Raw genomic sequence first — 10,654 nt, forward strand, 5'->3', positions numbered from 1 at the left:
ACTGAATGTGTATATACACCACCTCAGATTCAGGATGGTAATGCTTGTCTGAATTTCTCAAGACTGATGAGTGTTTCTTGACATCTGGGATATGTACTTCCACGTAGCCATCCATCCATCTGACAGGCAATACCTAAGCTTTGTGGTAGGGCCCACTCATTACTAGTATGAGGTACTGCCATTTGGACTCTATGGAACCAAGAGTCTTTATGAAGTGCCTAGTGATAGTAGCGGCAGATCTCAGCAGGAAGGGCATTCATATCTACTGTTACCTGGACAATTGGCTGAAGCAGTGCAGATCCCAGGCTGAGATGGCAGCAAGCCTGGAATGGACACTTTGTTCTTTCAGTTGGGGCTCCTGGTAAACAAAATCATCTTACTGTATTGCAGGCAATAGAGTGCGACAGAGCCATAATTGACTCCGGGTTTCAGTATAGTCACTACTGGTTGGGATAGAATCAAACCTGTCTATGATGGGTCAGACATGTCTGGGGTGCTAGGCCATATATCAGTATGGATGTATGTGATGACACTTGCCAGACTTCATTTCTGCCCATTCCAAATCTGTCTTAGATTGGTTTGTTCCCTGGCAAAACACCAGATGTACGAGAAGATCATGGTTCTATCTCACATCATCACAGAACTCAGATGGTGCAAGAAACTCACAAATGTGTGCAGTGGGTTCCCTCCCCTACAAGGACTTTAATCACAGATGTGTCAGGAACAGGCTTGGGGAGCCCACCCGGACCATCTTAAGATCCAAGGGGCTTGGTCCCTAGAAAATACGGTGCTTCACATCAATTCCCTGGAGCTCAGAGCCATCACACTAACCTGTATGCCCTTCCTACCTGTTTTCCAAAACTCCACAGTGCATATAGTGATGGACAACATGTCAACAATTCACTATATAAACAAGTAAGGTGGTTTACACTTGTTCCTCCTAGTTCTAGAAACTATGAAGCGCTGGACATGGTGCCACCGCTACGGGATAACCCCAATGGTTCTTCATCTCGTGGGAGTCAGCAACAACCTGGCAGTCAGTCTGTTATCACACATGAGCGTATGTTGAGGAAATCCATCATAGAGCCGATATTCTTGCATTGGGGGAACCATCTGATAGGCCTGTTTGACCCCAATGGCAATGCAAAGAGCCAGAACTTTTGTTCCAAAGGGGTTGTAAACCTGGGGTAGTTACTGGATGTCTTCCTTCTGCAAGGATCTCATGGTGTTCTGTATGCCTTTTCACCAATTTCCCCTCATCCCCAGGGTAACTTCCAAAATCACAAGACAAAGCCACGATTAGTCTAATATTCTGCACTAGCAAGTTTTGGCTGACAGAACTAATACACATGTCCATTCAGACACTGATCTAGCTCCCAGACTGCCCAAAAGTGATCTCACAGCACCACAGCCAGATACTCCACCCAGACCCGAAGTCACTGCAACTGTCAGTGTGGCTGTTGGCTGGCTGAGTACCATAGAGAGACTGCTCCCTATAGGTCCAGGAAGTCCTAATAGAGAGCAGGAAAACATAAACAAGAAATATGGGCAGCTCAAGAGGTTCTGGACCTGATCCAGGCCTTAATACCAAAGACCCTCAACTACCTATCACACTTAGAACAGGCTGGCCTTTTGTTCAGTTCTGTTAAGGGCCATCTTGTAGCAATTTTGGCTTACGGTCTGCCTCTAAAGTCATATTCCCTCCTCCCCCTACCCGCCCCCACCTGATGGTATCAAAGTTCCTCAAAGGGCTATTCCATACTTACTCACTGGTCAGAGAGTTAACCAGTTTAGATACACCTAGACATATTAGACTCATTTCAATAGTGCTTAAGCAGCCTGTGCTGCCTGTTTGAAGTATGTCCAATTTCCGGAATTTGTAGGGCAGCAAAGTGTAGCTCAGTCTACACATTTCCAAGACACTGTTCTTTGGTAGAGGTTCCAACATTGGATGCTCATTTTCACAGGCCTGTTCTGGAATTATTGTTTAAATAAGACTTCTCTGATCCACATCCTAGCAAACAGGTAACTGCTTGTTTGTCACCAAGAGTGGAATCCATGTGGACCATCACTCGAAGAAAGAACGATTACTTACCTTACAGTAACTGTGGTTCTTAAAGATGTATTGTCCATTTGGATTCCATGCTCCAACCTCCTTTCCCGCTACTCTAGAGTCCTGCTCCTTTGGGGTTCTGTATTGGCAAAGGAACTGAGGGATGTGTAGGCTTCCTTAGCCCTTTATGCCATTGGGTGAGGGGATAGGAGGATATTGAAGGTGCAGATGCAGCCCCAGCGGACATTGCTGGCAAAAAAGAATCTGATGCATGAGGAGCATGTGCACCAAGAATGTAGTCTATGTGAACAATACATTTCAAAGAACCATAGTTACTGTAACCTTTCTTCCTTTCTGAATATACTTTCGTGGTGGTGAGAATCCAAAGTGATCAGAAAATATTTAGACATATGGCACCTGCAACTTAAATGTACTTAATTTGAATCTAGCAGCTAAAAGAAACAATTAGGGAGAACTATGCAAGACTTTTATAGCTAACATTTTTGTCTTCTCTTCCTTGTTTAGCTTTTTACTCAGATGTGGAGTCAGATTTCCATGCCAAAGTTCCTGTTGTCTTTTGCAGAGATGTTAAAAGGTGTGTTTAAGAGTTCAAAAGGATCCTTAACAATATATCAACATTTATTCTGCTTATTCATACCTCCTGGCAGCTGGTTGCTTGCACTCCCAGCAATAAATGTCAATGTAATATTCATGCTAACAGTAGAAAGGGTAGCCCAGAAAGAGAGGTTTGCTTCATCCTCTCACTTGAACTAGTCCTGATTCACCAAGGACACCAGTTGAGAGAATCTGGTCATGTCCCTTCTGGATGGAGTTAAATAAGGAAAAGGGAAAGTCATTCTCAGGGGATACTTAAAATTTATACCAACCATTTAATCCAAGGATCTCAAAGCATTTCACAAATTTAAGCCTCACTACCCACGTGAGAGGCTGAAAAGGGGAGATGGGCAGATAACTTCATCAACTACTGAAATGCAGCCACCTCAATGAAATTTAGCTGCTGTTTAATGGTGTACAGCACCACTATATGACAGTTTAGGATAGGAAGTATTTGGTTGAACCCAGGAGAGTCCCTGGCTACTCTTTGGGGCAGGAACTATTGCTTCCTTTGTGTGTGGATGTTGCTAGCACATTATAGGTACTAACACAATGTAAATAATAATTTAGGGAGGCAGAATGAAGTTTCTTGAGAGAAGATTTAGCTGGTACATCCCAGCTCTTACATTAAAAAATAAACACATAGCATAGATCTTAAACGAGTGGGCTGGCTCTGGTTTTTGTGTTTAATCTGAAAAAGTCAAGGCCCTTTTACCGTTTGGTGTAAAAAAAAAAAAAAAAAAAAATCTGAGAGAGAAGATAAATCAAGATAATACAAAGAGAAACCAAAAAAGTGCACTTCAGAGATGATAATCAAGGCCCTAGTTTACCATATATTTTATATTTAAAGTACTAGCTTTTTCCAAGTTTCCTTTGATTTGGCACTCCTCCCGCTCCTGCAGATTCACTTTCTCCACAAGGGCAACAAATATTAACCCATCTCAGTCAAATGTCCACTCTGTACCCAATATCATTTAATGTCAAGTGAACAATGGGGAAGGAAATAGGAGGAGGAGATAAGATACACAGGAAGTTTGTGACTTGCATAAGGTTACATAGTTAATCAGTGGCAGAGTTGAGCATAGATCTATGACATTTTTCATTGTTATAGCTGGAAGGGATTTTTGTGAGTTCTAAATCCAACTCCTGCAGTAATGAAAATCTAACTCAGTTTGATAGGTATCATGTTGCTTGCTAAAATGGTCACTTTCATTCACGAGGTGTGTTCTGGTATTTGCTTTCAGTATGCTGGGAGTGGCAATCTTTCCAACTTTGTCTGCATACTTGTAGTTAAAATTATGAACTTAAACTGGTTTCTTATTTCTCTCTTAATGACAGTGGTTTAACTTGTAAAGTGAGTGCTAGAAATGATGTGGCCTGTCTTACAACTGACTTGCTGGCTGCACTTGGCAAACTGGAACCTGTCCTTGCTCCCTTGGTGTTGGCTTTCCGCTACTGGGCTAGAGTAAGTTAATACAAATAAAGACCGCTTAAACATGTCTGTTCTCCCCTTGAGGATTGCACATAAAATATAATACAGCAACGAATGTGTTATGGGAGTAAATTTCCAGGGACACAGACACCAGCATGTAATTTGTAATACAGTAATATCAAAGTTTGTAATGAATTTTTTCTTTTTTTCCTAAATCAAAATGTACTATAGTCAAATGTAGCATCCATCTCTCCTGTAAACTGTGTCCCCAAGTTCTTCAGCATTTGTATCCCACAATTACAGAAAGAAATGTTAGGATAGGGAGAGAGGAATGGAGAGGTATGGAAGGGTGAAAAATACTTTCTTCTGAGACTTAAGGCAGAGCCGTATTTGAGGCTGAGATGGAGAACTGACAGGAGGAGCTGCAGAGGAGGAGGCACTCTTTCATCAACAGGGACAAGATTTTGTTGAACGAAAAGAGGGAGTAGAGAGGTGCAAGATGAATAGAGGGAATACAAAGACAAGGTCTATGAAGTAGGCTACAGTAAGCTTAAGGAGGGTAGTTCTGAACTGGATTCTGAAATACAAGAAGCAACACAGACTTAGCTGTATGTAAAAGGGTTATAAACCTTTGTGAGTTCTAGTGAACTGTCTCTGGAATGATTTATTAATATCATCAGAACCTGGAAGTAGATTGCAGCTCTATGTGCATAGTCTTATGCATGGTTACAATAGATAGTTTTTTTTAAAAAACCCGATGACTCTGAATTCTCTTTTCTGTTCTGTATTGTGAGTTGAAGTGTATGCAGTGGCATGTAATGCAGAATATGTCCACTTTGTGTCTAGAGGCAAGTATATGCCGCCTTTTTGACATCTGTGGAGAGATGTTTTATATTAAATTGCTTGCAGACTCCCAGTGGTGCAACTAAGTTTAAGGAACTTGTGTTGCTAAAATTCCTAGCTAGATTCCTGAAAAAGTCTAACTTGTAAAAGTCATGAAATCTTCCCAGGTTGCAGTACACTAGTGACTCATGAAGAGTTTTCCAGTGGAACTTGGCCAAAGATCTACTGGGTAAGATTTTGTGCTCTGCCAGCACTGAACTCTTACAGCCCAGAGGGAGGAGAGAGCTAAGGTACCTTTAAGTCACTTTTGTACTCTCCTGATCCTGGGCTACTCTGGGGGCTGGATGGGGCCTGTCAAAGTTATGGATGATGTCCAAGGCTGCCCTGTTGGCTGTGATACTGGCCAGAATCTCTGCAGTGCTGCAGCCCTGCCCCCATCCACACCCTTGGCATGCCCCCTACTCCAGGGCTTGCAAGGAGATTGCTGAATGGCTGTCTTATGGCTGTTGTCCACCGTGCCTGTGCAGGGGAATTCTCCCCTAGTCAGAACTGGGGCTTATAGAGCCCTGTACAAGGCATGACTTCTCCCCTGCTTGCAAAGACACACTGCCACACCCACAATCTCCTTTTAGCAGTTTTATTATTCAAACTTAAACAGTTCCTCACTCAACCTTCACATCTTGGGCACTCCCTGCCTCCCCTCTCAGAGCACTGTGGTAGTCCTGCTGCTTCTGCTTCCTGCGGCTTCCTGCCTCTTTCTCAGTTCTATTATCACAGCCAGTCCTCCTGTATTGGAGCAGCCTCTTACCATTTATAGCCCAGGTGCAGCCCCTACCCCCTTAATGTGCCCAGCTAGGAGCACCTGCTGTGGCACAGGGGCTAGCCTCCCTCTGACATGCCCCCTTACACTGCTCTGGCCCCTTTATCTGATGTAAAGGGGCCAGAGAGGGGGTGAGGATCTCACCCTTCATTTATATTATACACACTTCTGAAATTGCCTCTATATCATTGGCTCTATTCTGGCCTCCATAACATTATGAAGCAGACCAACTAGCAAACATTGGACGTCTTATCACCCACAGTACAGTTTCAACAGGTGCAGGGCTCTGCAGATCCTCATTCTAGGACTGGGAACTTTCCCAGAATTCATCCCAAGAAAGCAAGCATCGTTTGCCAAACCCACCACTCATCAAAATCAAGGCAGTTTTAAAAAATGAGCTCATGTCAGGCTGCCAGCAAAACAATTGTACAAGTTTTTGTCTTCATCTCCCACTGGGTCATCTAGAGATACCATTGTTGAGTATAAGAATTGAGCTGTATCAGCCATATAAAGTATACTTCAGATGTCAAATCCTTTTATAGTTCAGGTTTGGGGTCACTATTAAGCAATACTTGACTTTAAATGACTTGACTTTATTGAAAAGTGCATTCCGTTATATAGTATTATTAATATTATTGATATTTTTGTGAAGAGGCTTTCATAAATCGATTAGTGCCATACAATACATAAGAACATAACATTACAAACTAGAAAAGAGAACTGTTTGAAGTCTGACTTCAAAAATACTGAAAAACCTGTTGAGCTCACATGGAAAAGCATCTTATCAGCATAGAGCCAGATATGAAGAATACCTGGCGATTGCACAATAGCAGGTTCTCTTTATCAAAAACATAAATCCCTGGCAGAAGCATAAATGTGAACCACAACTGCAGAGTTATAATAGAATCAATGAGTGTAATCATAAATAATAGTAATAATAATAATAGTAAAGTTGAAGAACTTTACAAATGATTAGAGTTTACATTTTATCCTCTGGCCAATGTATATCTACTGTAACTTTCTGAATAATGCTGTAACATGGGAGTTGCAAGGTGTGGAAAAAAGTAGGTGCGGTGCTGTGTTCTGAATGGCTTGTGAGTGAGAAGGAGATAACACAGAAAACATCTATATAAGTTTACTGTTTCCTTAGATTTTGAGATGAAAGACTTTCTAGTTAGCTTTAGCATATATTCCATATTCCTTTTGAACTTTTCTAATGGCTCATTTATATTATGTATTATATAATTAAAATGCTAAAATCTTATCAGAAAACTATAGCTGTCTTATCTTTTTGTAGTTGTGCCATATTGACTGCCAGGCAGAAGGTGGGATTCCCTCATATTCTTTTGCCTTAATGGTGATATTTTTTCTTCAACAAAGAAAACCACCCATTTTACCATCCTATTTAGGCACTTGGGTAAGTTCTTTTTGACAATATAATAATCCTACTCTTGCAATATTTTTAAGGGGCAGTGCTGCACGGTTATTTTACAGATCATAAAATGTGTCATACGAGATTGAATAGTCTAAATTGGGGATCTCAAACTCAAATCACAATGAGGGCCACATGAGGACTAGTACATTGGCCCGAGGGCCACATCATTGAAACCTTTTCATACAACGATACAAAAATATAGTCAAAAATGAAAAAAATGAAGAGTAATATAGTATGCTATTAAAAGTCAATGTATTAACTTTTTAAAAACTGTCATGCAAAAAGTCAGTGCTAATTTTGACAGTCATTTCATTTTTGGCCACTTAGCTGGCAGCATTTTGCATCAACCAGAGCATCAGTATTAGGTTTGATATCCTGAGATGAAACCAATCTCAGTGTTGCTTGCAAATATTCATCAGTGAGCCTTGACCTTAACACAGATTTGTTAATCTTCATGTTCACATATATATGTATTTCCAAACATTGCCGTTACCCTTGCGGAAGCAGAGGGAGCTGTCATGGGGACTGATGGGCCAAGAGCCATTGGCCATGAGCATGCGCTGAACCTCACAGATGGCAGCTGGCAGCACTTTTCAGCCTCAGGTCACAGCCCAGAACAGCAAGGGGCTGGGATGCAGGTTTTGAATCCCCCCTCCTCCCTTGGGTCATCTCTCTGTTAGAACTTCCTTTGTGTGGAGCTGAGATGCTTTCTCCTCCTACTGAGACCAGTGGGATCTCGGGGTGCTTAGCACCTTTCAGAACAGGCTTTGATAGAACGTGCATTGCAACAAAGCCCTGAAGCCAAGGGGAATGACAGGTATGATTCAAATCATGCCACAGATGCCCAAATAAACAACCCCCTCTCCCAGACTGCTCCAAGTTAATTCTCTCTCCTCTCCGCCCCCTGGGTCTTCCTGTGCATCCTGGCTACTGTGTATCTCTGCGAGACTGTAAGTTGTTTGAGGTCTTACCGAGCACATTGCTGGCACATAATGAAAAGAGGGGTGTTACCGTAGCAACAAGAGGTATCTAGAGACCCTTCAGTACATGCCCCACCCCTGCTCCGCCTCTTCCCACCCCTTCCCCAAATCCCCGCCCTGGCCCCGCCTCTTCCTTGCCTCCTCCCCTGAGCACGCCGCATCATCGCTCCTTCCCCCTCCCTCCTGGAAAGTCCTAAGTGCCGCCAAATAGCTCTTTGGTGACGGGAAGCGCTGGGAGGTAGGCGGAGGAGCAGGGATGCGGCGCTTTCTGGGGGGACGGGTAGGAGGGGAGGGCAGGGGGGAGGGGCAGAGAGGGGGAGTCAGTGCCTATGGCGGGCTGCAGGAAATAACTCCGGGGGCTGCGTGTTTGAGACCCTGCTCCAAATAAAGACCTTAGCACATTTTTCTTTGTGTAGTTGACTTGTGCCTGTTGCTTCTGAGGAAAGTGAAAGACTCTCATAATACACGTGGACAATTGTGCAATTCTGTGCTTTGGGTCAGGGAGAAGGAATTTATTTTTTAACTCAGTTGACACACTGAGATATGATACCCTTTTCTTACCATGCATAACCAGCATTAGCAGTGTTGGTGAAATTATCTTTTTTAGGCCCTGAAATTGCCATTTCTGTGTTTTGGCCCAAGTATGGTATGTGACATACAATCTTGTTCTCAGAAATCCTTTAACTGTATTTAGATTGAAGGCTTTGATTTAAAGAGGGCAGATGACTACCCACTGAGAGGTATAGAAGAGGAGAAGTTTGTAAGATGGGAATACAAGCCACCAAATAATGGAGCGGTGAAAAACTCAAGTGGTGTAGACTGCAAAGCTAAAGCTGAACAGCAGAAAGGTGGTAAGAAGTCAACAAGCTCAGAAACGGACAACCAAAGTAATGCAAAGGAGAAACATGGCAAAGTGAGTCATTGTCTGATCTTTAAACTTTTTATTTAAAAAAAAAAAAAACTTAGAAAAATACTGGAATTTTCATTTCTTATTGCAACTAAACATTCATGTTTGTTTCAGTCTCCCTTAGCATTTGAAAAACCCCACCAAATATCTCTGGGGCAACTGTGGTTAGAACTGTTGAAGTTTTACACACTGGAATTTGCTTTGGAGGAATATGTCATCAGTATACGGGTACAAGAACTCTTAACCAGAGAGAACAAAAACTGGCCTAAAAGGCGAATAGCCATTGAAGGTGCGGTAATGTTCTTTCTACCAAGTCTACAGGCATTATGCTTTGGATTTTACTTATCTAACATTTATTTCTAGTACTTGGACAAGAAATTGCATTGGATGCAAATGGAGAGGAAAGTACCAGTTTAGCTGGCAAATGTACAAAAGTTAATCAGGCTACTTGAGGATGTGTCATCTGCCCAGCACAGCAGTATGAGTACAATGACTCCTGAAATATGGATGGAGCACCATTTCCCCCCAGCCCTTTTTTCCTTCCATTCCGTCTCTGCAGTACTGTTCCTTTTCTCCTTGAACCATCTCCATCTATTTCATTCCCCATTATCTGCACTTTTCTCCACCCATTCTTCCTTCCCATTTGTTCTGGGATTGTGGGAACATTACCTCTGCAAGATCCCATACCACTGGGTCTTCTAGTTGCCTCTGATCATCAGTTTATTTCCCCTGCTTCTGACATATGGGCAGAGCAGAGAGGAGAGCATTGATTGGAGTGAATGGAACCAGCTCAGTGGAGTAAAAGCTCCCATGGGCCATATTCCCACACTGGGAAGCTGACTGTCAGCATAGTGGAATGATGAGTATGTCCTGGAAAATATATTAAAAACTAGATGTCTGACCATAAGTAATACATTTGGGAGCCTTGAGGCAGAATAAATTTGATGGTGATACCTTATATGGGAGAAAGAATAGTTCCCTTTCTTTGCCTAAGTTTTATCCATTTCCATTTGGAAAACATTAATCTTTTATTTATTATTTTTTTAAAAAATAAACAGTATTGGTTCGGAAAGATCAGCAAATAACGTACCAGAACTCTGTTGTCAGTGGTGATAGAAAAGTGAGGAAGTGGGGAAAAAGGTTGGGAAAGAAGATAAGTTCAGTTTTTATAAGAGATGGAGATAGTGAGACAGCCAGGAGGGGGGTGTAGGAGAGATGGCTAGATACGAGAAACTGGACAAAAGGGGTGGAGGTTGAAAGTAGGAGGTAGATTGGTTAGTTATCAGCTTAGAAATGGTAGTGCCTGAGATCTCATAAAGCACATAGAGGGAAAAGGAATGGATCAAGTAGAGAATCTTAAAGAATGCCAACAGAAAAGAGGAGAATGGGAGTCAGCAAAGGGATGCTGAGGAGGAATCCGCGAGGTATGAGGAGAACAGGAAGAGAACAGTGTTAGGGAAGGTAGAGAGAACAGTAATGAAATGTGTCAAAGGCAGGAGACAAAGTGAAATAGGATTTGAAAATATTTCCTCTGACATTGCTAAAAGGAAGTTTGTTAATGACCTTGAT

At 42.3% G+C, this 10,654-nt stretch overlaps 1 protein-coding gene across 11 annotated transcripts in view; it reads left to right on the forward strand.

Moving 5' to 3' along the window:
• TUT4 (terminal uridylyl transferase 4) overlaps nt 1-10,654 on the forward strand; it is a 79,862-nt gene that overhangs the window by 33,908 nt on the left and 35,300 nt on the right. For all 11 annotated transcript variants that reach the window (XM_048860248.2, XM_048860252.2, XM_075131843.1 and 8 more), the window contains 5 exons: nt 2,579-2,648; nt 4,007-4,133; nt 7,061-7,180; nt 8,873-9,091; nt 9,200-9,374. In XM_048860248.2, coding sequence (XP_048716205.1) covers nt 2,579-2,648; nt 4,007-4,133; nt 7,061-7,180; nt 8,873-9,091; nt 9,200-9,374 — 711 coding nt within the window. The remainder of the gene's footprint in view (nt 1-2,578; nt 2,649-4,006; nt 4,134-7,060; nt 7,181-8,872; nt 9,092-9,199; nt 9,375-10,654) is intronic.

The sequence above is a fragment of the Caretta caretta genome, chromosome 8, assembly GCF_965140235.1.
Source record: "Caretta caretta isolate rCarCar2 chromosome 8, rCarCar1.hap1, whole genome shotgun sequence".
NCBI classification, from domain to species: domain Eukaryota; kingdom Metazoa; phylum Chordata; order Testudines; family Cheloniidae; genus Caretta; species Caretta caretta.